Source organism: Ranitomeya variabilis, chromosome 5 (genome assembly GCF_051348905.1).
Source record: "Ranitomeya variabilis isolate aRanVar5 chromosome 5, aRanVar5.hap1, whole genome shotgun sequence".
Taxonomy (NCBI): domain Eukaryota; kingdom Metazoa; phylum Chordata; class Amphibia; order Anura; family Dendrobatidae; genus Ranitomeya; species Ranitomeya variabilis.
Window position 1 is genome coordinate 285,398,147 of NC_135236.1, and position 27,060 is coordinate 285,425,206.

Below are 27,060 nucleotides of genomic sequence, written 5' to 3' on the forward strand. Positions count from 1 at the left end.
TATTATGGTGCCATACACCTAAAATACGTTAGCATGTTTATAATTGCTTGTAAACCGCTATGTAGCTCAATACAGAGAGGGGAATAAGGCCACTGCCACATGCTTAAAGGGAACCCATCATGTGATAAAACGCTATCAGCCTGCAGGTATGGGGTTAATATGTAGGTTAATAACGTTCTGAAGCTGCCTGGTGCTTTCAGTCATACATGCTTGTCACCTCTCAGTACATGGTATGCGGCCACTGTAACCACATACCCCGGCACTGACTGACTGACAGTCGCCTTAGTACTGATGCCCTGTAGAGCTGGCTGTCAGTCAGCGTCGGGGCGTGGTCCCAGCTGCTCACTATGGACTGATTGCCCAACATCGGGCAATCCCTGCAAATGTTGCAGTTGTCGAGCAGCCGCGCGACATGCAGCCACAGGGATGCAACCATATTTTTCGAGCATGCGGAAGACACTGTTAGCACCTTAGTGTTCTCAGATAACACCTCATCCAAGCATGGTTGCTCATCACTAGTGGCGAACTGTTTGATTTCTTTGATTGGGCACCTAATGTGACAAAGGCAACGAGCTATCCTTTCAGCTAAAGAGGCTGCGGCCAGGCGGTGAAATTACCTTTTGGAGGCATACACTCATTAGTTGTTCTGGATGTGAACGCACTTACCGCTTTATTTGTACATGAATCAAAATGCTAATTACGGTACTTGAAAATGCGGCAACGGAGATTGAATTGTAAATCCATCAACACCTTTGTCTTGTATCTGTTGCTGCATTGCCATTAGTGATTATTGGGGGCCAACAAATAACACAATATCAGGTAAATGTGCAGAAATGTGGACTATCTAACAGAAACCACATTAAGCACAGGTCTCAGACCCAAGATGTCCTACATATCCCACAACAAATGACACGTTATGTGACTTTTAGTTGACAAATGGTTTCTTTAGACTCTACCATACACATTCATGCTTGGCCCAACCAAGGCAAGTGTACCTGTTTATTTTTAAAGAGAGGAGGTGATCAGGCTACTGCCAGACCCCTCTGACCAGGGCTTATCATCTGTGTTTACTGTGGATATACAGTTTATACCAGTATATATTTTTATGCATTAGCTTTTAATAAAAAAGAAAAGAATGTCCAGCTTCACCGAATCCGTAAAAAAGAGTTTTCTTTATTCACATTCTTTTAAGCATAGAGGATACAGACTTCAGCACAAGCCATATGGGTAAGAATCTCAACGCGTTTCTGGAGACTAAGCTCCCTTAATCATGACATGATTAGCTTTTAATAGCTACTGCAATGAACACCCTAGTTAAAAGCATAGTCTTTCCCATGAAGAAATAAACCTTGATCAATACCAGAACTACTGGTAATCAATCTCATAGGCTGGCATTTTCTTGCATCTAAGTTCTAGGGTAGCCATTGGAGCTAGTTACCTTCCACAGAATTAAATTTTTAGTAAAATGCAGAGAAGGGAACTAGAGGTATTGATTGATGGATTTGGTGGATGTAATTACTTTATTTTTAGATCCCCATTAATTCCATGGTGCTGTACATGAAGGGGTTACATACAAAGCACAAATAGAAATTACAATGAACAAACCAATAGTGACAGATGGGTACAGAGGGGAGAGGACCCTGCCTTTGCAGCCTTACATTCTACAGGACAGTGGGGAAGGAGACAGTAGGTTGCGGGGTTGCCGCAGCTCCAGTGTTGGTGAGGCGGCAGTTCTGCTAGTGGTGAGGCGGCAGCGGGGTCATTGCAGGCTGTAAGCTGTTCTGAAGAGATGGGTTTTCAAGTTCCGCTTGAAAGTTCCGAATGTAGGGGATAATCAAATGTGTTGGGCCTCAGAATTCTACAGGATTGGGGATACTCTGGAGAAGTGTTGCTGGCGATTGGATGAGCAATGTACATGTGTGGAGGAGACAAGGTCATGGCAGGACAGGAGATTACATGGTGAGAGATAAGTTCAGAGACATATGGGGGGGGGGGGGAGACAGAATATAGATGGCTTTGTAGGACAGTGTCAGTAGCATGAAGTGGATACGTTGTGGAATTGGGAGGGATTTGCAAAGGTGAGAAGCGGAGGAGGAGAGGGGCGAATTAGTCTGACAGCGGAGTTAAAGACAGACTGGAAAGGTGCGAGAGTGTTGGCAGGAAGGCCACGGAGGGATGTATTGCAGTAGTCGAGATGGGAGATGATGAGGGCATGCACTATTATTTTAGTAGATTGAGGGTTGATGAAAGGACGGATTCTGGAAATATTTTTGAGTTGTAGACTGGAGTACATGGCGAAAATAAGTATTTGAATTCAGTTTTGTCTACGTTGAGTTTTAGGAAGCAAGGGGAGGAGGATATGGCTGATAGACACTCTGGGATCCTGGACAGCAGAGAGGTGTTGTCTGGGCCAGAGAGGTAGATCTGAGTGTTATTAGTGTATGGATGGTACTTGAAGCCATGGGATTTTTGAGTTGACCCAGGCCAAAGGTACAGATATAGAAGAGTTGGGTTCCCAATACAGAGCCTTGAGGGACTCCCAACAGAGAGAGGATGGGATGAAGAGGTAGTGTCAGAGCGAGACGCTAAAAGTGTGGTTAGAAAGGTATGAGGAGATCCAGAAGAAGGTAAGGTCTATGATACCAAGGAAAGAAAAGATCTGTAGTAGTAGAGAGTGGTCGACGGTGTTGAAGGCAGAGGACAGATCAAGATGGATCTGTTAGCTTTGGCAGTAAGTAGGTGGTGATTTTCATTTGGGCAGTTTTGTTTGGAATGGTGGTGGCAGAAGCCAGATTGAAGGTTGTCAAAAATAAGAGGTGGGAGGAAAGTGCAGTGTGGACGTGCTTTTTGAGGAGTTTGGAGGCGAACGAGAGCTTTATATGGGCCAATAGATGGATGTGGAGGTCGGGTTGAGGGATGTCTTCTTCAGGATAGTTGTAATTGTGGCATGTTTTTAAAACAGAAGGCAAGGTACCAGTAGTTAATAAGTTGAATAGATGGGTTAGGGATGGGATAAGCTTGGGTGGTGAGTTTGGTGAGGAGGTAGGATGAGGTCAAGTGTATAGATGCTGAGGTGTGATTTGAAGAGGAGATGAGTAAGCTCTCCTTCCGTGATAGTGGGGAGGAAGGTTAGTGGGGGAGGGCAGTGGTCTAGTGTATATATAGGGGTTGTGATGATTGAGCAGTAAAGACTTGCCTGATTTGGTCAATCTTGAAGTGTACGGCAAAGTCTTCAGCAGAGATTAGGGAGGTCGGTTGGGGCAGTAGTGGGCTGAGGGGTGATATTGTAGCAGTTTTGCTCATATATTCGTTACCATGCTCCCACTACAGGATGCTTTATGGATTCTCTCAGCTTTATTATGCACTCCTGAGCACTGCCTCAGTTTTCAATTTCATCTTTAGTCTTTGTCCTGGATCTACTCTGGTCCAGATGATGGGTTGCTAATTCCTGTTATCTAAAATTATTGAACTAATTTCAATTTAGAATATCCCTTCTAAAAGGGGTTGTCCCATAAATAACATTCTCAGCCATTGTACTTTCATCACCTGTCCTGTGGATAGTAGACATTCTCTTTATAGGGATCAACCCCCTCTTACCACCCATGGAACCAGGGTACATGTTGTCATTAAGCATGTTTGGTAACGTGCCAACAATCTCCTGGCCTTTGGCCAATAGAGGATGGAGTTCACTTGTCTGCAGATGGAGTTATGGTTCAAGGGGGTCGGATTAGAGGTATAGAGGCATTCTTTCTAGATTATTAAAATGCGTAACTTGTTCTAGAGATCAATATTAAATATCTTTTCTAATTACAAGTATGTGGGATTGCAGAGCAAGGAATGATTTAATTTAGCTTTTAACATGGATTAGTCTCCTGGTAACCTGTTGCCCAAAGTTCATAAACCCCCTTGATTATCTTCTTGATATTCTGCTTTCTTCACATCTGGTGTATCTGCGGCAGTTTCTTCCCTGTAAAGTTCCTTATGTGAGCGCTGCGACCTAGTTCTACAGAGGTAAGATGAGCTCCATGATGAGGTGATATGCAGGAATGTGGAGAACCGCAGATAACGCAGGTGTTCTGGGGAGAGGAACACTGTCCCTTCTCTGGTGAATGCATTCGTGTTTGGCATCAGACACACACTTGCTCCTTCATTCACTTGTGGAAAGCCAGGCTAGAAGATCAGGACCACAGAGGCCGTGACACCGGGACGATAAGGCTTGTCCGATATCGCTGCTAGCCCTTTCCATCATTCTTGTGTGTGGCTCTGGTTACGTGTGTATGTATTTCATGACCAGTCTCAGTGCCAAGATATATGCGGTGACTTGCGGCGTTTGTGTGCTGTACAGGGATGTGCTTATTGGTTCTGTCCTGAAACTCCATCCAAGACATTCTTGCAAAGATTACAAACCATACATGGATTTGGGGACCATAATTGCTTTTATAAATGAAAAAAGCTTTCTGAATTCTGCCCTTTCCCATTAACTGCTCTGTTTGCCTGAAGGTAGTAGGACAGTCAGACTGGAGACTTATCTCTGTTTCAGTAGATCTCCGTGCTCTGGATTAGTAGCTTCCTATATCAATGTATATTCAGATTACCGTATTTGAGGACATACTGAAAAAGGAAAGACTGGGCATATGCTTGAATAAAGCTCATCTTAAACCTAAAAATGTACCAAAGATTGTCCAATATTTATTAGTCAGGCTAAAAGAGGTTCTCAGTCATAGCAAAGGTTTTTCATGGTTATGAGGATGGTGTTACAATATTCATGCCCATTGCCTTCCATGCTAATTATTTTGGTTACTTATTCCTTCTTGGCTATTGGCCCTTACACTTAGATTTTTAGTCATTATAGCTACCTCCACTTTTCATTAGGTTTCCTCATGAAGTATGAGCTGTAGGAACTTTCTGAGATGCATGTCGTTATTGTGGCAGCAGTTATTAGGTGGAACATCCTACTTTTTGGAGGTCCATGAATGAACTCTGAGCAAGTTGGACTATCAGCAGACAGTGCTATATAGAGGGAGGGGAGCATGGTGATAGGACAATTGGGATGATGGTCATACAGTATCTGACTGCCAAATCCATGTATTATGCCCTGGATGCTGCCTTTGCAATATTCTGGACGATGCACTTGAGCTCTTTCACTTCACGTGAAATGGGGAGGGGGTATAATCATAGGGTAAAAAGTAGAGCAGGTGCTCATAGGTTTAATATGTGCAAGTAACTGTATGAAAGAGTAGATTAACTCCTTAGTGACCGGGCCATATTTTTTAAATCTGACCAGTATCACTTTATTTGGTAATAACTCTAGAATGCTTCAACATATCACATTGATTTTGAGATTGCTTTTTCATGACACATTGTACTTTATGATATTGGTAAGTTTGATGTTTTCTGCATTTATTTATAGAAATTTCAGAAATTTTACAAAAATGTAAGAAAACTAGCAATTTTTTTTGAACTTCGGATGGTTATCCCTTTAATCCAGACAGTCATACCACAGCGAAACATTAATAAATAACATTGCCCTCATGTCTGCTTTACATCAGCACCATTTTTAAAATGTAATTTTATTTTAGCATTTTTTTTTCAAGGAAAATTACAAAACTTATTTTTTTTAAGGACCTATTAAGTTTTGAACTGTCTTTGGGGGTCCTATATATTGGAAACCCCCAAAAGTGATACCATTTTAAAAATTGCGCCCCTCATCCTATTCAAAATGGAATAAAGAAATGTAATTTACCACATAAATGTCGCTAAGTTCTGAACAGGCCACTGTAGCCGACAGACTAATGCTGTTGTTTGGCCATGAATTGCCATGGCAAACGTCAGGACCACACAATCAATTTTTTTTTTTAAATATAAGCCCGTTCCCCTTACCAAGCACACTTTCCAGTGCTGTATAGCTATGTGGATGTGAACAAGAAGGGCAGCTCAGGACATGGGCAGTGTCTGCCATTTAGGAGCTATCATGGTCAAAGTGCTGAATTACACAGCTAGGTTTATGATCACTAGTCCTAATGTGAATTGAAATGGAGGCCATAAATATGGCTGTGTGAGTGAGCACGTAATGATTCCCCCTCACTAATTCGAGAGATGTGAGGAGATCAAGTCACCAGCTCTTTCAGATGTATTGGGTTTTGCATTGAGAACTTTTGGCACATGTTTCTTTTGTAATGTGATATATATATATATATATATATATATATATATATATATATATATATATATATATATATATATATATATATATATATATATATATATAATGTGCCATTTGGTTAATTAGTGTTGTAGAACAGGGTCCATTTGTAAAGCTATGACCACCTGCGGGCCTCGTACATTAAAATTAACCTAATGTACCAGCTAATTACAGTGAGCGCTGCTTACATAAAGATAAAGGACTGGTGTTAGGGCCTTGTTAAGAGTTGAGGTTAATGTGTCTTGAGGTAATTGGCTATTAAACCAAACTGTGTCCTAGTGAATTCTGGAATGTCTCATTAACTTGAGAAGGGAGGTCCAATTGTGCCCAAAAGTTAAAGCTGGGGGAAACCAGAGCCAGCGGGTTCTTGGGTATAAAACATGACTTCCCTGTGCCCAGGTCATTCACAAGGATGTCCGATTCTTGGTGGTCTCTCGGAATGCTGAATAACAGAAAGAAATACAACGTCAATGGTGAGGTGGACGAGAAATCTCAGGTGAGGGCAGTGGTGAAGGCCTGTTTATCTCCCCATCTTTATTATGAACGCTTAGTAGATAACATGGGTTTAGAAACAAATGGGTAGTAGGATGTTTTCTGAGTGGTGCCCCACAGACCCTATTATCTTATGGGGTTTACGGCATTCTGCAGAGGAGACCAAATTGTTGGAAAAATGAAATCGCATTGCCCACTGCACCATGCAGAGCGAGGCACAGCCTCCAATGTAGACGTCACACAGCCTTACAAACTGCGTGTAGTCATATACTGCAGGGCTTAATTTACCCGATACCATATACACTGTATAAATTCTATAATTGCATACAATCTTTTCCACACAATAATTTGCTTGAAAACGCTTAATCTTTTACAGTGCCAGTGTTGTAAAAAAAACCCATTTTTTATTGAAGTGTTTAAATATGTACATAGGTTTATGAACTTGCTTTGTTAGATTTGTTACATCTCTGACCGTGAACTCTTATCAGTTGGGTCAGATTGTACTGTAAAAGGCTTATGTAATTGGGAAGTAGGAAAATGCAAGTAGCCAAGTACAGATACATGATCTAAAGTGAAGAAGGATTGGCCAGAAGTGGGGGTGGGGGTCATCCAGGTTCTTCTCCTGTTACAGGAGTGGCAGGCCTTTTGTTACTATCCCATAATAACTTGCTTACTTGTTAGAATATAATCCCATTGAGCTTGATGTTTCCTAATTACAGGTTGCTTCATCGGGGAACTGGTTGGTTTGTTAAATCCAGAGTTGTAAAAGGGGTTGTCTAATCAGACATGTGTGGCCTTTCCACAGGATATTCCATAAATAACAGCATCCTGTGATACTTCACCCCAAGGGGCGAGGTGGCCGCATCTTTCTTTATTAATTTGAATATGAATTCCTGTAAAAAAGAAGAGTTTAGCATTCGTGACCACCTTTCATTGGACGTTGTGTGCGAGACCACCGCTTTCCTGAGATAGGTGTGGGTTGCAGCAGTGGACATGGCTATTTATATAGTGTTACTGGAATAGAAATTGTTCAGTGTGGTTCTGAAAAACTGTACCGGTGTCCTCAGTGTACGGTTCGTATTTCTTTTATTTTTTTTGCTATCAGTGTTTTTCTGGTATGGATAAAGAAAGAGATGACAAAGCTTCTCCTATACTTTACAGAGCGCATACTGACTTGTATTGGCCAGAAAAAAAAGGGAAATGTCTGTGTTTTGTACAGACACATGGTCTATGTAAAAACACGGACTTGTGCATGGCACCATAGGTTATAATGGGTACATGGACATGTGTTTGATGAGAATGTGGTGGGTTTTTGATGTAGCACAGTTTCTGCACCTATTAGGTTACATGGGTTTTGGCGCTGCAGACTCTCTTTTTCAAATTTTGGATAAACCAAATCCGCAGTGCACATGCTGTGGAAAATTCCATGCGGAAACGCTGTGGTTTGTTTTCTGCAGCATGTCAATTCTTTGTGCGGATTCCGCAGCGTTTTACACCTATTCCATTATAGGAATCCACAGTTGTAAAAACGCAGGCGAAATCCGCACAAAATCTGCACAAAATCCGCAGGGTAGAATCCGCGTGGAAAAAATCGGCAACGTGTGCACATACCCTAATTGTAGAAGTGCTGGATTCACTGCCTCCCTACAACTCCCTCCATTCCTGGTGGTGATTACAACATTGATGTTTGGGTATGAAAAAGTTTCCACCAATACTGGTTAGGATGATTCATTAATTCTGCTTTTCTGGCGTAGTGAAGTATATATTGTCAAAATTGGTATATATCGGTCTTATGCTATAACTACGTTGTGATGATGTTTGCATTGGTTTTATTATACCTGCAATATTGATATGTACTTTTCCATAGATTCAGCTTGTCTTTGTATTTATCGCAGCAGATCCAGTTTGCGGACCAGAAGAGAGAATTTAATAAACGACCAACAAAGATTGGACGCCGCTCCCTATCCCGTTCTATATCCCAATCCTCAACTGACAGTTACAGCTCCGGTAAGTAAAAGATTAAGAGAACGTTGTAGTCCCTATGGAACTTTACTCTGCAGGTTCCATCACTGACATCTAGACAATAGAGCCTTTCTACTTGGGAAGCACGGTAAGAGTCTGGGCGGTGCAGTGCTGGGTATATCTCCTGCTTATGATGAGAGCCCCTGGAAGATTTGTGCACTCCAAAAAAGGCCTCGCTCACACAATGCTGGTTTGTGGGCAGAATAAGTCTTAGGCCTATATTTTACCACTGCATTCAAGTCACTTTCACAAACACAGTGCTCAGTGGTTTGCATTACTGTAGGCAAAAAGGTTAGATAGAAAAATTGTATCTGGAGGATTTCTAGAAATATCTCACATAGAAAATGAATCCCCCAATTAAAAAATATACTTTATTAATATTAAAAGCTAGAACAAATGATAACAATAACCCAAAACACACACTCAAAGGAAGGGGTAGGAGAGAGAGACTCAATATAGCCGGCACGATGACCACAGCCAAGTCTCCCTTTGTACGGTGTAGCCAAGTCTCCCTTTGTACGGTGTAGCCAAGTCTCCCTTTGTACGGTGTAGCCAAGTCTCCCTTTGTACGGTGTAGCCAAGTCTCCCTTTGTACGGTGTAGCCAAGTCTCCCTTTATACGGTGTAGCCAAGTCTCCCTTTGTACGGTGTAGCCAAGTCTTGCTGCATTATTGCATTCTTATGTATTGTCTACTCCGAAATACTGCAGAGTTTTAGAGAAAACATTCTTTGAAAGTCTGGCGCCGGAGACTATGCCTCTTGGCTAACTAGAATCTGGCCGATCCCCGGTGGCTTCTCCCCACCTTGCTCCTATAGACTTATGAGTCCTTTCCTCTGTGTGTAGGGAGAGACCGATCAGTCTCCAGCATGGGAGCAGGGCGACGGCAGCAGGGATCGGTCTTGGACTGGTTGGCCCCTCGCGCGGCAGCATTTCAGAGCAAACCATTCATACTACAATAACGCAGCCGCTGTCTGATTCATGCTGACTGTAGTTCACACAGCATGAATCTCACAACAAGATCCCTTTAATGAATGTTGAAAGGAGCAAGTTCATGACATGAACCCTTAAACATGATGGTCCCGTTGGGCCACGTATGTTGTCTGTACGTTATACGGTGTCGTAGATAAAAGCAGCCCATAGTAACGGACATTGAGTGTAATAACCCTGTTATAATCCACGCTTATCCTTTGCATTGCCAGAAATGTAAGATAGAAGCGAGACGCTTTCTAATAAGATGCTGGTCACAAGATCTGGCTTTCTTTTTTTTCATCTGATGGAAATCCAGTTCTAGCTGGCTGATCTCTCCCAACCCTGGCCTTGTTCTCTTCATTCTCATGCAGATATTCTGTCAATGTCACTCCTTTATTAAGCACAGATTTCTAGGGCTTTAGGTCAACGTGGGAATCTAGCCCGGGAAATGCCAGGCTCCTGTCTCACAGGGATTTGCAGGTCAGGCTGAGCTCCTGGACAGAGCCCTTGCTGACGACTGGCCTTCAGGGGAATATTTCTGCACGGTCTAATCCCCGGGCACTCAATTAACTTCAGCGAAAGTCTGTAACTCAGCGGCTTGGCTTTATTTCATTGGAATTAATTTTATAGGCTCTTTATTTCTGAATATAGTCGTTGAATTGACCGAATTGCTGTTACTGTATACCAGGTCGCAGTTCTGAGTTGCTCACATGGGCATAAATATATTTCGAGTAGCGAGTACTTGTGCTCAACACTAGAGATGAGCGAACATTGCCACATGCAGCTGCGGCACTGATTATGGGGAGCGCTCCAGGTATCTGGGTTCCCAAGGCAGCATCTTCGGTAAGCGCTCTAGCATGCCAAATAAGGAGGGAGCCAACGATGTTCGCTCATCTCTACTCAATACTGGCCGTCATATCGTTTTTTGTTTGTTTGGTTCTTTTTAGACTTTTGAAACTCCTCCCCCCAATTCTAACTCCAACCCTAACTGCAAAGAATGGAAAAAAAAACTGTATCGTATAATTTTCATATAACTAAGGGGGTGACAAAAGGGGATTTGATCCTATCACAGTGATCAAAAGGAATAAATAAGAAAAACGCCCTATTGTTGCCTGGTACCGGACGGAAGTTCTCGTTGGGTGCATGCGGAAGTTCTCGTTGGGTGCATTTTTTCCCAGGAAGATTTCTCAGCGGTGCTGAGGAATAAGTACACTTAACTGCCACCGTTAAAAGGCTTTATTAGCGGTCGATAAGGGGTTAAATCTCACAAAAAAATCCTCAGGCTCTGCATGTAATCAGAGCTGCAATAAGGCCAAATCCACCTGTATAGATGTTATAGTGCTGTACAACCAGGGCGGTGGAGTCGGTAAGCCAAACCACAGATTCTGACTCCCAACTCCTCAATTTCCCTGACTTCTGACACCAACTATGACTTCGACTCCGACCCCCAGCACTGGTCACTACTGAGCATGTGCATAAAGTGCAGCACAGATTCATCTCCGCTAAAAGCCGAGATCCTTAGGTCAGGAACAGAACAGACATTTCACAACTTTCCCAAATTACCATGAATACATTTACAGCACATCCTGCACTGTACCCAATGTATTATATATGTTAGGAGTCTGTCCATATTATACAGACTGCACCAAAATTGGCTCCAACTCCATAGCCCTGTGTACAACATGGAACCATAATATGACTCTGCATTAGGTCTTAAAGCTCACATAGACGAGGAGATATTTGGGAATGGGGAGGGAGCAGGAGCTGCGGGTCATACGAGATTCGGTCAGCTCTGCTAGGTAGCAAGGAGGCCGCATTTCCCCTGTAACCAGGGCTAGTGTAATGGAAATTAGATTAAAATAATGAAATGCGCTGACAAAGAACTCTCATTACCTTATGGAGGCACAATATGTAAAATTAATTAAACATTATTAGCATTTTAAAAATAAATACCGTAAATCTGATGGAATATAGGTTGAACTGGATGGACAAATGTCTTTTTTCGGCCTTGCTAGCTATGTAAATCCATTGTCATACCAAATAGTTGTTACTATCTCCACCCAATAAGTGTCCAATATTTTTAAGAATAATTCTTACAGAAAGGGAAGAAATTGTGTTATGTATTATACCTAATCCTGTGTACTTTAGAAAAACAAACAAACAAAAAAAACCATTTCCCTTATTTTCCTGATATCACCCAATATACACTGCGTGCAGAATTATTAGGCAAGTTGTATTTTAGAGGATTATTTTTATTATTGATCAACAACTATGTTCTCAATCAACCCAAAAGACTCATAAATATCAAAGCTTAATATTTTTGGAAGTTGGAGTGGGGTTTTTTTTAGATTTGGCTATCTTAGGAGGATATCTGTTTGTGCAGGTAACTATTACTGTGCAGAATTATTAGGCAACTTAATAAAAATCAAATATATTCCCATCTCACTTGTTTATTTTCACCAGGTAAGCCAATATAACTGCACAAAATTTAGAAATAAACATTTCTGACATGCAAAAACAAAACCAAAAAACAGTGACCAATATAGCCACCTTTCTTTATGATGACACTCAGCAGCCTTCCATCCATAGATTGTCAGTTGCTTGATCTGTTTACGATCAACATTGCGTGCAGCAGCCACCACAGCCTCCCAGACACTGTTCCGAGAGGTGGACTGTTTTCCCTCCCTGTAGATCTCACATTTTATGAGGGACTTACAGGTTCTCTATGGGGTTCAGATCAGGTGAACAAGGGGGCCATGTCATTATTTTTTCTTCTTTGAGACCTTTACTGGCCGGCCACGCTGTGGAGTAGTTGGAGGCATCTGATGGAGCATTGTCCTGCATGAAAATCATGTTTTCTTGAACGATACCGACTTCTTCCTGTACCACTGCTTGAAGAAGTTGTCTTCCAGAAACTGGCAGTAGGTCTGAGAGTTGAGCTTCACTCCATCCTCAACCCGAAAAGGTCCCACAAGTTCATCTTTGATGATACCAGCCCATACCAGTACCCCACCTCCACCTTGATGGCGTCTGAGTCGGAGTGGAGCTCTCTGCCCTTTACTGATCCAGCCTCTGGCCCATCCATCTGGCCCATCAAGATTCACTCTCATTTCATCAGCCCATAAAACCTTTGAAAAGTCAGTCTTAAGATATTTCTTGGCCCAGTCTTGACGTTTTATCTTATGTTTCTTGTTCAAAGGTGGTCGTTTTTCAGCCTTCCTTACCTTGGCCATGTCCCTGAGTATCTCACACCTTGTGCTTTTTGTTACTCCAGTAATGTTGCAGCTCTGAAATATGGCAAAACTGGTGGCAAATGGCATCTTGGCAGCTTCACGTTTGATTTTCCTCAATTCATGGGCAGTTATTTTGCGCCTTTTTTGCCCAACACGCTTCTTGTGACCCTGTTGGCTATTTGCCATGAAGCACTTGATTGTTCGGTGATCATGCTTCAAAAGTTTGGCAATTTCAAGACTGCTGCATCCCTCTGCAAGACATTTCACAATTTTGGACTTTTCAGAACCCGTCAAATCTCTTCTGACCCATTTTGCCAAAGGAAAGAAAGTTGCCTAATAATTAAACACACCTTATATAGGGTGTTGATGTCATTAGACAACACCCCTCCTCATTACAGAGATGCACATCACCTGATTTACTTAATTGGTAGTTGGCTCTCAAGCCTGAACAGCTTGGAGTAGGACAACATGTATAAAAAGTATCATGTGATCAAAATACAACTTGCCTAATAATTCTGCACGCAGTGTACTAAAAAAAAGAGTGCAAGCGAATGGGGAAGTATCCTAAAAATGAAGCCCCGTATTCATTATAAAAAGATGCAAAAAGTACTAGAATATCCGAATGAGCGAATTCTTTACAGCTCTTTACTCCCAGGCACATTTTCATTTTTTCTTTTGTACATGTGGTTTAATGCCCCAATCCTTAGCTGGTTAAGGGAGATAGGTAGTGCCAGAGGTGTCTGACAGCGCCTTACTGCTCTCTCCCAAAGAAGAACGTGTGTGTGTTTGGCCGAGCATGCAAGAGTAATGGTTTGGAGCAGCGTTTCTAAACTCCAGTCCTTATGGCCCCAACACTTCATGTTCTCCAGATTTCCTTAGTGTCACACAGGTTATGGAAGTATCACCAAGGCATCAGGAATTCTCTCACCTGTGCAGCAGTACGGAAATCCTGAACACATGAGGACGGGGTTTGGGAAACACTGGGTTGAAGAAATAACTTAATATCCCATGGTCTCATGGAAGTCTTGTTAAGTCTAAATAAAAAAAAAAAAAAGTGCTTTGCATGGAACCACTTTTTAGATGATTGTCTTCTCCACTAGTATGATATTGATGACGATAGTTCAGCAATATGAGATTGGGGGTCTGACACCCGGCACCTCCACCAGTCACCAGCCAGATATAGGCAGTTAATTGTGCTATATAACATGAGAAAGTGTGACTCGGGTAAGGGTTGTGCACAAACCCTGGAACCTAAGAGCCGGATGCAAGAAAACCAGCAGAGAATCCAGATACAAGCGGAGTACCGTCACACTACAAAGTATTGCATGCGTTACCGGTCATTACAGCCCAGATCACCTCTCCTGTATCCTGTTCATAGAAGAGTCGTGGATGTTATTCCAGAAGTTTTCCTCACCTTGTGTGCCTGTCACTACGGCTTGGTACACGCTCCCTTCCAGTAATGGTTTGGGAGCCGACATTCATTCCTTCTATCATTTTGGTACTTGATTGATCTGCTAGCACACTTATCAATAAATGAAGGTGAACGATCTTGTTCAGATGTTACTGAACAGCTATCATAAGAGGCAAAAAAATCTATATTTTTTTGCCTTTGCTGATTATATCCTCTTTCACTAGCTGCTTCCTACACAGACAGCTCAGATGATGAGACCTCTCCGCGGGACAAACAGCAGAAGAACTCCAAGGGCAGCAGTGACTTCTGCGTGAAAAACATCAAGCAGGCGGAATTTGGTCGTCGGGAGATTGAAATTGCTGAGCAAGGTAAGGGTGATCCGGTGTTGGGAAGGTACTTCATCTTGAATTAGCACAAACTGTAGAATCCTCTATAAAGAGGTCCATCACGATATGAAAATGGCCAGTTCTTGCTCTTATTTTATTCCCGCTGCACCACTGAGTTTTCAGTTTCTTATTTTTATTTTAAATCCCCAATGCTGTTTCAGAGATATGGTCTTTTTATTTGGTGATATTATTTTATGGTCTTTACCAAAGGGTTGTCTTAAAGGATTATGCGGGGGAGGGGGGGTTCTTTAGACTGCTCTGCATTATTACCCTGTGAACAGCACCTCCTTGTAAAGGCTATAAAAATTGGCACAGAATGAATAGGCTTGTATTGTCTGAAAAGTATGGCGGATACAAAAAGCAAAAAAAGCAGAATACTCGGGAGCAGCAAGGGCAAAAATTGTCCTTTTTCTCAACTGGTGACAAGTCCTCTTTTAAAAGGAATCTGTCAGTGGGATTTCAAACTGCATTATTTATATGTGCACGTAACCCTTTCAAAGACAAGCCCAGCAATACCTTTACATGGCCAGTCCGTTCCTGAGTTACTGAGAAATCAGTGTTTAGAAATGATAAGCAAATGAGGCTGAAGTACTATTGTAGATCTGAAGCATCGCCACCCCAGCTCTATTCCCTGCTCCGCACCACCTCTTCTGCTTGACTGATAGCTCCTATGCTGTGTGATTTTAGGCAAATGCGCTTTCAGTCAGGCAGCAGGAGGCGATGCTGCGGAGGGAATAGAGCTGGAGTGACGTAGGCTTCAGATCTGCAGCCTCATTTGCATATTAAATGCCTCCCTCTTACCAAACTCTCCTTGCTCCAATCTGTCCTGAATGCTGCTGCCAGGATCATATTCCTCACCAACCGTTACACCGATGCCTCTACCTTGTGCCAGTCATTACACTGGCTACCCATCCACTCCAGAATCCAGTACAAAACTACTACCCTCATCCACAAAGCACTCCATGGCTCAGCACCACCCTACATCTCCTCTCTGGTCTCAGTCTACCACCCTACCCGTGCCCTCCGCTCCACTAATGACCTCCGGTTAGCATCCTCAATAATCAGAACCTCCCACTCCCGTCTCCAAGACTTTACACGTGCTGCGCCGATTCTTTGGAATGCACTACCTAGGTTAATACGATTAATCCCCAATCCCCACAGTTTTAAGCGTGCCCTAAAAACGCATTTGTTCAGACTGGCCTACCGCCTCAACGCATTAACCTAACTATCCCTGTGTGGCCCATTAAAAATAGAAAAAAACAAAACACATAATCAGGTTCCTTGCATCGTGTTCTCATACACTTTATGCAGTTAATAGCACTCTGTGTCTGTACTGCTACATACTTAGGCAGTTAACTGGTTCATGCAGCTTTACATGAACACCCAAGGCTTACACTATGGCTGGTCCAAATAACTAAAGCAATTGTTACCATCCACCTCTCGTGTCTCCCCTTTTCCTCATAGTTTGTAAGCTTGCGAGCAGGGCCCTCATTCCTCCTGGTATCTATTTTGAACTGTGATTTCTGTTATGCTGTAATGTCTATTGTCTGTACAAGTCCCCTCTATAAGTTGTAAAGCGCTGCGGAATATGTTGGCGCTATATAAATAAAAATTATTATATTATTATTATATTAATTCAAACGCTGATTTCTCAGTAATGGAGGAACAGACTGGCCATGTAAAGGTATTGCTGGACGTGTCTTTGAAAGAGCTACATTACAGATATAAATGGTTGTGGGGTGAAATTCTGACAGATTCCCTTTAAGTAAATTTGTCACAAGGTTTATGCCCACCCCCCACCCAAGGGTAATATAAAGTAGTGACGGAGGCCTGAATTTGGGTGCTGCCACTAGCAGTAGTTTTCAGAAAATCACCGTTTAAAAAATACAATTGAGCAGACTCCTATATAGTCCTTAAAGGTTATATACATCTACTCACTTTTTTATATTCACGTTTTATGAGTGTAAAGTTAAGCAACTTTCTAAATAGTTTTCGTTAAAAAAATGTTCTATGTCTGAAAGTCAATCTGTCAGAGCTCCTGGTTCTTCTGATTGCTGTTTGCTCTGATCTCACTTCTGTAAGTGTCAGGAAACATTCACCCGAAGAGTATTCAGACCGAGAATATAGGTCTGTGGAAACCAGATTTCACGCGGACCAATGTTAATTAGGGTGTTGGTTCTCATGGATGTTTTTCTACACAGGCCAGCAGTTTTTGGGAACAATATCACAGCATGCACTAGTCTCATCAGTTATTTGGATAGACTCGCCTACACATTTCAATGGGTGCAAAAAAAAACAGATCGTTTTCTATGTTAATATTTGCAAAGGATCTATCTACAGTCTCTGGCAGGGCAGAGAAAATAGGCCATAGATATGGAGGTAGAGAGGAAATAAGTTTCAAATCATAGTTATACTGACACATGAAAACAAGAAGACATGGCACCATAGATACCCAGAGAGCTCACATCCAGCATGTATTATAGGGAGGAACACTCCAAGGGAAAGGTCTGACATTGGACCAGACTCCAAATTGCATATTAGGGATCTGAGGATGAAAGCTTCAGACTGAACTTAGTGCAATATTATTAACTAAAGCTAATTACTAACTTGTGTAATAATATTTCTTTACATGTGGAAGGTGTGCATAGCGTTTAATATTCACGAGCTGCAGCCTCCCCCACCGTCTCCTGACTGCTTTCTCCCTGTGCTGTTTAGTTCGAGGATTTGGCAATCAATCAGCAACAAGAAGGCAAATGAAGTGACTGCTCGTAAACCCTTGGAGGGCGATTCTTCATAACTTTTACATCCCTTTTGAAAAGTCTCAATTATTTTCACAATGCAGAGTTCCACAAAAACGTAGTGTTTTCACGCCAGTTTGTGTCGGTGAAGCCGGGATGTGGATGTGACCATGGCCCATCCATCAAATGTATCCAAGGTGCTGGCTTTTGTATGCCAGCAATGCTACTCCAATCCTTGACCGGAGGCGCAAGCCGCTTAGGAAAGGCGCCAAATTCAATAAGTTGGCAGGCGTATCTTAATCAATTCGGCTCCTGCTACTCCTGCAAGTATGGCGGAGCGTGACTGTGTGCTACGCAAGTCTTGATGACTCTGCTCCTAGGACTGCACCACTGCTCACGAGGCAGCTGATAGGGATTTAATGAAAACTACAGCAGAAAAACATTGATGCAGTCTGGAATTTGGGTTTCTCCTGCTTTTCAGTGCTCCATAAACCTGGTGACAGATTCCCTTTAATTCTTTTTTATTATTCTCTTATCCGCTCTCAATTGCAGTCACAGTTGTGAAATGTAAAATATTGAACACTATGCACCACTATAGGGCACACACCATGTATAGCGCCATAGATATTACTTTCATTGCCTATAAGGAGTGAATATAATGCGATTATGCACTTGATACACGTTGGCTCTCCAAAAGACCACCTCTGAGAAGACCACACTCGTATCCAGGCCAGATTTCCTGACACTGCTTTTACACTCCACAATACATTACGCATGTTGGCCATCTTTCAGTAGACCAACCCCTATAGAAGACTACATATCAATCCAAGTTTCATTGTGTCTCTCCCAAGTCTCACTGTAGTCAGTGGTTGATGGTCTTATAACGTTGTGTGAAGTCTGTAGCCCCAGGCGTTGGATGTAACAGATTTTCTCATTTATTTTGTGTCCTGTAGAGATGCCTGCATTGATGGCTTTGCGCAAAAGAGCACAAGGAGAAAAGCCATTAGCTGGAGCCAAGATTGTTGGCTGTACTCACATAACAGCACAAACTGCGGTGAGCGGAGGCCTGCGTGTTTTTATATTTATTCTTTTAATCAAAATGGAAAAACTATTAGTTAGTCAAGATTTTCTTTGATTTATAGAGGGAAATTTGCATTGTTTACATGGGGAAACCTGATTTCTATCCTTTTTCAGTGGCTGAGGAAACCTATATTTCACATAAGTGTAGTATAGATGTATTACGGATCTATTATGGTGCTACTTTGGCTTGAGAGATCTATGGTAATGATGTAAATTGCAGCCATATCATAGGTAGAGAAATGTGATCATGTTACATGCATATATAATTGGCCTAAATTTTATCAGAAATATGAACCTTATCAATGTTCTTATTGTTAGTAAACTGACAGACATGGTTTCCTTGTCATTGGCCCAATACTTAATTTTAATACTCTAGTCGTCAAATGCTGCCATTACTGTTACAAATAGCAGTCTCTTGTATTCTCCATTCTACTTCTGACACACTGCTACCCATTTCCACTCCATTACCACTGGATCCGTCCTCCACTAGTTTTATGCTGTTTGTTGAGCGTGCTCAGACGCACCTATTGACCCTTTCTAATAAAGCATCTGACACGTGGCTCAGCTATGCTATGCAGAAGAGACCATTAATGTTAGCTGAATTTGCACCTAATGACCCCATTTAATTTGTGATAAACGGATGCTCCTATGACCATATCTAATAAAAAGAAGACACTTACTGCTGTACATTCAGGGGAGCACATGATTATGCTCTGGAGAACCCCATGAACCGCCAATGGAATGTGGAGCTTGTAAATAGTAATGAATATTGGTCAAACATTGGGTCAGTCACTATATTCAAAACCCATCAATGGTTGCCTCATCCATAGAAAAAAAAAGTTGTCCATGTTTCTTGATCTTTCGATCAGCCTACAGTAGAGCAGAGGGAGGGGTCTGCATCACTGGGGAGAAGCAGGGTGCAGCTAGGAAATGTGATTTTAGCAGATAAGAATGGGACCACACATTCAGCTCTGTGAAGCTGAATTCACATAAAGGCAGAAGGAGGTGAAAAAAAGGTTATGGGTCAAGAAATAAACTATTTGTTGGGCTGTATATTAGGATCATCATTAGTGTTGAGCATTCCGATACCGCAAGTATCGGGTATCGGCCGATACTTGCGGGTATCGGAATTCCGATACCGAGATCCGATACTTTTGTGGTATCGGTATCGAAACAACATTAATGTGTAAAATAAAGAATTAAAATAAAAAATATTGCAATACTCACCTCTCCGACGCAGCCTGGACCTCACCGAGGGAACCGGCAGCGTTCTTTGCTTAAAATGCGCGCTTTTCCTTCCTTCCGTGACGTCACGGCTTCTGATTGGTCGCGTGCCGCCCATGTGGCCGCGACGCGACCAATCACAGCAAGCCGTGACGTAATTTTCAGGTCCTTCTAGGCATTCAGTATTTTAAAATTACGTTCCGGCTTTGTGATTGGTCGCGTCGCGGTCACATGGGCGACGCGACCAATCACAAGCCGTGACGTCACGGGAGGCAGGAAACGCGCGCATTTTTAAAATTACGTCACGGCTTGTGATTGGTTGCGTGCCGCCCATGTGACCGCGACGCGACCAATCACAGCAAGCCGTGACGTAATTTCAGGTCCTGAATGCAGAAATAGGCATTCAGGACCTGAAATTACATCACGGCTTGCTGTGATTGGTCGCGTCGCGGCCACATGGGCGGCACGCGACCAATCACAAGCCGTGACGTCACGGAAGGAAGTAAACGCGCGCATTTTAAGCAAAGAACGCTGCCGGTTCCCTCGGTGAGGTCCAGGCTGCGTCGGAGAGGTGAGTATAGCAATATTTTTTATTTTAATTCTTTATTTTACACATTAATATGGATCCCAGGGCCTGAAGGAGAGTTTCCTCTCCTTCAGACCCTGGGAACCATCAGGGATACCGTCCGATACTTGAGTCCCATTGACTTGTATTGGTATCGGGTATCGGTATCGGATTAGATCCGATACTTTGCCGGTATCGGCCGATACTTTCCGATACCGATACTTTCAAGTATCGGACGGTATCGCTCAACACTAATCATCATATTAATAGTCATGCAGATATTGTGCTTTGTGTAAAATACAATTGTGGGAATAACCATTTACTGTATTCCAGTGATCACTAATCTCCACTTAATCATGACAATACAATGATGGCAGGAGACCAATTGCTTGAACTGCTTTAATTTTCCAGGTCCTGATTGAGACCTTGGGCGCATTAGGAGCTCAGTGTAGGTGGGCAGCCTGCAACATCTACTCCACCCTAAATGAAGTGGCTGCCGCCTTGGCTGAAATTGGTAAGTGGTTATCACCTTCGTGCACAGACACCTGCTATATTCTCTATGCTGTACGTTATTAATGTGCAGTTTAAGAATTGTCCTCATGAGAAAACGTGTAGGTAATGTGTGAACCTTCTCCACGTCCAGGTGTTCCAGTGTTCTCTTGGAAAGGGGAATCAGAAGATGACTTCTGGTGGTGCATTGACCGGTGTGTAAATGTGGAAGGTTGGCAACCAAACATGGTGAGGCTTTTGGCTGTTTAGCTGTTAAAAATGGAAGCTGCTCAAGCTGTGATATTGTCCGTAAATGATTGTCATTAAAACCTAGAATTGATAGAGCATGCCTAATGAACGGTGTCTTCAAGTGCAATAAGCTTTTGGTCAGTCTTCTGTGGCTGAGAGGGCTATAGGGCAAGCTGGGAAGCCTTCTCTGCTGCTTCATGTATACTGATCATTGAAATGCTAATCGAATAGGCAGTTACCACTTTTTGCTAAGATGTCAGAAGCTCTGTGCAGGAATACATAGCGTTGCTCTATTATATGCTTTGACTACCACCCATGGTACCATACTAAGAAGCCGTAGGCACTGTGCCAACCTGCACGCACTGTATTGCAGAGATTCTCACTTTAGACAGTATGCTTCTAGGGGGGGATAATATCACCCAAAAGAGAATGTCACGTGTTTTCTCCTTATGTATGAAGCTGGATTAATGTAGATCTCCTGTCTATGGTGAATGCCTTATTATGGTTCCAGACAACTAGGAGCTAATGTGCATAATTGCTTAAAGGGAATCTGTCAGCAGGATTGATATGTCATCTAAGAGCAACATGAAGTAGAGACAGAGACCTTGACTTTGGCCCAAGACCCTACCCACAGTCCAGCCCCGAAGCACCAGAGAAACCAAAATTCATCTTGATGACTTAATGAAAACCAGGCTGCAAATTTTTACACTAAAGGGATGTATAAAATCAGTATGACAGCGCCATTCTGTCCGTACCTTTAGTTTAACATGGATGATCCTGATGATAGGCTCTCTTTATGTAACTTCACTTTTGTAAGTAATTTTTTTTTAAACTTTTTATTACAATTTACTCAGCAATTATGATAGATTTTGTGTTTGCTTATATATTGGTCTCTACAGAATGCTCCTTTTTGCAAGTTATGTATTCATTGCACTAGGCATCTGTTCACACTATATGGAGGTGCTGGTCAGGTTTTTATTCTATGCAGGTATCCATTGGCAGTTGCTACTGCCTCCTTTCTGACTCTGCCTCCCACTCATCAGCCTAAGGGTGTTTATAATCAACTCTGGTTCCTACCAGCATACTTAAATGTGCAGGTTTGTAACCCAGAAGAGGCATGTTGCCCATTCACACTGTAGACTTTTAGCTCGAGAGGCATGTTTTAGATGATGGGACCCATCAGAAGTGTCACCTTGTTTTCGGTTGATGGGCTCACATGAATTGGCCGAATTATGCACTATATGGAGGTGCAGGTCAGGTTTTCTGTTCTATAAAGTATGTATATTGGGTGTTTTGTAGCATGAGATATGATTTAAATATAGTAGTAGTAGTAATATATTGTATTAGAATATGATATACAGCTCTGGCAAAAATTAAGAGACCACTGCAAAATTTTCAGTTTGTCTGATTTTTCTCTTTATAGGTATATTTTTGACAACATGTCTCCGAAGTTCCAAGCAATACATTTTATATTTATTTTCTGAAAGTGAGAAATGGTCAAAATAACAAAAAAATGCATTGCTAGCAGACCTCAAATAATGCAAAAAAAAAAAAAAAGTTCATAATCATTTAGAAACAACAATACTAATGTTTTAACTCAGGAAGAGGTCAGAAATCAATATTTTGTGGAATAACCATGATTTTTAATCACAGCTTTCATGCGTCTTGGCATGCTTTCCACCAGTCTTTCACACTGCTTCTGGATGACCTTATACCGCTCCTGGCAGAAAAATGTAAGCAGTTCTTCTTTGTTTGATGGCTTGTGACTATCCATCTTCCTCTTGATTACATTCCAGAGGTTTTCAATGTGGTGCAGGTCTGGAGATTGGGCTGCCCATGACAGGGATTTGATGTGGTGGTCCTTCATCCACACCTTGATTGACCTAACTGTGTGGCATGGATGGCGAATTGTCCTGCTGGAAAAACCAGTCTTCAAAGTTGGGGAACATTGCCTGAGCAGAAGGAATAGACTTTTTCCAGGATAACCTTGTATGCGGCTTGATTCATACGTCCTTCGCAAAGATTAACCTGCCCAATTCCAGCCTTATTGAAGCATCCCCAGATCATCACTGATCCTCCACCAAATTTCACAGTGGGTGCAAGACACTGTGGCTTGTACACCTCTACAGGTCTCCGTCTAACCATTAGATGACCAGGTGATGATCTGGGGATGCTTCAGGAAGGCTGGAATTGGGCAGGTTAATCTTTACAAAGGACGTATGAATCAAGCTGCATACAAGGTTATCCTGGAAAAAAACGGTTGATTCCTTCTGCTCTGGCAATGTTCCCCAACTCTGAGGACTGTTTTTTCCAGCAGGACAATGCGCCATGCCACACAACTAGGTCAAATCAAGGTGTGGATGAAGGACCACCACATCAAATCCCTGTCATGGCCAGCCCAATCATGTTCTTTGGGGTCTCCCCCGGTAACCAAGACCCCAGAGAAAATCCGACTCTGGGGGGCGCTATTCACTTTTTCCAGGTTTTTTTTGGGTTTAAGTACCCTTAACTGCCGCCGTTAAAAGGTGTATCGGCGGTCGTTAAGGGGTTAAAAATCATGGTTATTCCACAAAATATTGATTTCTGACCTCTTCCTGAGTTAAAACATTAGTATTGTTGTTTCTAAATGATTATGAACTTGTTTTTTTGCATTATTTGATGTCTGCAAGCAATGCATTTTTTGTTATTTTAATCATTTCTCATTTTCAGAAAATGAATACAAAATGTATTGCTTGGAACTTTGCAGACATGTCAGTTTATAGAATAAAAGAACAATTTACATGTTACTCCAAAATATACCTATAAATTGAAAAATCAGACAAATTGAAAATGTTGCAATGGTCTCTTAGTTTTTGCCAGAGCTGTATAATGTTGCTCTAGCTCTATATGTCCGGGTGCAGTAAATGAGAATAAAGCAGTCTATGGCATGTGACTAGTCTGCTGCCTCCTCTTGCCCTGCCTGTGTGCAGCGGTGGTGGTATGGGAGTCGCTGTACGTGCTGCCGCCTGGTGACTGCTTATGGCCGCTCACAGTCACACTGCTCAGGCCATTCTAGTTCTAGTCCGTGTTAGTCTGTCTTATTAACGTGTCCCAGGAAACCTGAATGGACTGTGCGGAAGCTGCAATGGTTAACCCCGCTTTGGGAAGGAGCAGCTTGTATCTGAACATAAATGTCCTCTCACACAGACCATTGATCATTCTGATGCCTCCACAATAGTTGTTGCCCAGACCCTGCAGTGGACGGAGGCAGAGATCTGCCAAGTAGAAGTTGCTTAGCTACACATTGGACAGAGGGGAAGTGCACAATATGGGGGGATGTGCCCCAGCATCTCAATGAGCGCCTAGATGGTGGGAACTGTACATCCTGCTGGGATGCCACTGTCACTACTTTTGAGGCCTGGCAAAAACAGACATACAACAGTGCAAAGGGGTCAGTAGCATGTGTTTTCTTTTTGTCTACCTGGATATAACAAAAAGGTCTAGTTATACTGCTACTGCAATGGCAGAAGGACAAAGCCAAAAAAGTGTCGGCAAAATATGAAGCCATCCTTCATGACGGATGACATTTGTGCCCATACAATCAGGAGTGAGAACAGCTGCCAATTAGAACTCCCCTTCGTATTACCTCTGATCTCCTGAGCTAACGGGACATGTAATAACATGGCGGGTGTTGTCTGCTGGCTCTTCGCCTGCACTAGACAAAACTTTATTATACACGTGCATGAGGCGCAGTTATCGATCTGCTCATTCAGCTCATTAGTGACCATAAACCTAAATGGGCTGCGATAAGACACGTGAACTGGAGCTCAGCCTTAACACTGAATGGACTGCAGCTTTTCCTAGGCAGAGCACATTGTATACAGTTGTCTGAGAATAGATTCAGTATCACCTGTTTTTGTCTTTTAACCCTTAGCTGTTTGTGGGATTTTCAGTCCAGTGGGCGGTCCTAACTGTGACTGACAGCTATCGGTGTTATACAAAGGAAACGGTCAGACACTGATAGGACCGCCCACTGGACCTGAAATCTCAGAAAGAGATCATTTACATGGTGACAGATATCTTTGAACAACCACTAAATCGCCAGAAAGTCTTTAGCTGGCCATGCCCTAGGGATTTCTGAGAGCCATTTTCTGTATGACTTGGCACTCCTGTTTGGTCTCTGCTGCTCCTGACTTTGTTGGCAAACTACAGCAGGGACATGATGACTACAGCTAAACTTGACCACTGCAGCCAATCATATCCGCAGTCTAATGCCTTGTACCTCTGTATCACTGCTGAGACTAGGGATTGGCTGCAGCAGTCATGTGCACTGTAGTCATGATGTCACCACTGCAGCTTGTCACCAAAGATGGAAGCGATGTTGGAGAGGCATTGCCAAATTAGGGGAAGGTGTGCTAGTAGCACCTAAGAATACTCCTAAAAACGTATCATTGGATAACCCCTTTAATCCTCTTTATGTAATGACTATATATCCGTACCTTTGCAGATCCTTGATGATGGTGGAGACCTCACACACTGGATATATAAGAAGTATCCGAACATGTTCAAAAAAATAAAGGGCATTGTGGAGGAGAGCGTAACGGGCGTGCACCGGTGAGTAGCACCGACCGTATTACATAGCATATATTATGGTGACATTCTTTCATATTCTCGCTCAGTATTATACAGATGTTGTCCACCTTGCTCATCATAAGCAGTGACATTTACAAATGTCTTTTTGGTTGCAGCCTGTACCAGTTGTCTAAAGCCGGAAAGCTCTGTGTTCCTGCCATGAATGTCAATGATTCTGTCACCAAGCAGAAGTTTGACAATTTGTACTGCTGTCGCGAGTCCATCCTGGATGGGTAATGATAAATCTGATTATTTTATGTCTTAGGCTACTTTCACACACCAGGTTTTCTGTTTCAGGCAGAATCCGGCTAATGTTGGAAAAAACGGATTAGTTGCAAATAGTGAAAAAACTGAGGCGATGTTTTTTATTTTTAACATGGAGTTTACAGTGAGTTCCTTCCTGGAAAAAGGAGAGAGAGAGTCCCCAGAACGGAATATCTGCATGATTTCAATGGAAAATGCTGTGCAAACCGGATCCGGACGCCAGATTCATTGTTTCACGTCTCCGTTTCACACGTTTTTGGCCGGTTCCATCACTGCGCTTTTTTCAGCACACAAAAAAAGTTCCACTGGACGTTTCTATTTAGATGGATCCGGAAAAAAATGGATGAAACGTCTGGCCATCAGGCGCAATTCGGCGCTAATACAACTCTATGAGAAAAAAATGGATCCGGCGTAAAAAAAAAAACGGATCCATTTTTTTCAAAACTTGCCGGATTGTGCCTGAAACATAAAATACCTGATGTGTGAAAGTAGCCTTAGAACAGAACATTTTAATATTTTGTATTGCAGGCCTTACACAAGATATAGCTGTCAGACCACCTGCTATGCGGGTTCCCCTGACTTCTATCTAACATGTGTGGAAAACCCACCCACCCCCTTATTGTGTACAGTAAAGCACCACACTGCTGCTATATATACAATTATAAGCAATGGCGTATAGTCCATTCTTAAGAACATCGCAAACATAGGTCATGGGCCTCTCGTCTGTCTGCAGATAGTAACTGAACCCATACATAGCACGCTTATCTAAATGACCTCTATGGTACATTACCACATTCATTGTATACAACACATTGTGCATTATCGGGGAGTCCTATAAGATTTCCTCTTAATTGCTCTTCATTTACACAGAAATGGAAGTTGGCGAGTAGATAAGTTGTATTTTGTTTGCTCCGTATCCCTGTTGTAAAGCCTTTATCAAGGTTTCTTGATTAATGAGTAACTTGAAAAGACTGCATGGTAACCTTGGGATTGGCTTCTCTCCTGTTTTACTAGTCCATTGTTCTTGCCTAAACGTTTGCTCCAGGTAGATAAACCGATTACTGGCATTGTTTAGTAATATTAGTTGTGAGGAAAGACCAAGGATGTTTTAGGCCCTCATACAAA

The 27,060-nt window shown here is 42.4% G+C and overlaps 1 protein-coding gene across 8 annotated transcripts in view; it reads left to right on the top strand.

The window, feature by feature from the left end:
• Window positions 1-27,060, top strand: part of AHCYL2 (adenosylhomocysteinase like 2) — a 144,983-nt gene that overhangs the window by 98,039 nt on the left and 19,884 nt on the right. For 2 of the 8 annotated variants that reach the window (XM_077264402.1, XM_077264406.1), the window contains exons 2-8: window positions 8,590-8,701; window positions 14,554-14,697; window positions 18,407-18,507; window positions 20,734-20,836; window positions 20,966-21,060; window positions 25,547-25,653; window positions 25,788-25,904. In XM_077264402.1, the coding sequence (XP_077120517.1) occupies window positions 8,590-8,701; window positions 14,554-14,697; window positions 18,407-18,507; window positions 20,734-20,836; window positions 20,966-21,060; window positions 25,547-25,653; window positions 25,788-25,904 (779 nt within the window). The remainder of the gene's footprint in view (window positions 1-8,589; window positions 8,702-14,553; window positions 14,698-18,406; window positions 18,508-20,733; window positions 20,837-20,965; window positions 21,061-25,546; window positions 25,654-25,787; window positions 25,905-27,060) is intronic. The other 6 variants (XM_077264404.1, XM_077264408.1, XM_077264403.1 and 3 more) reach the window with 3 other exon arrangements.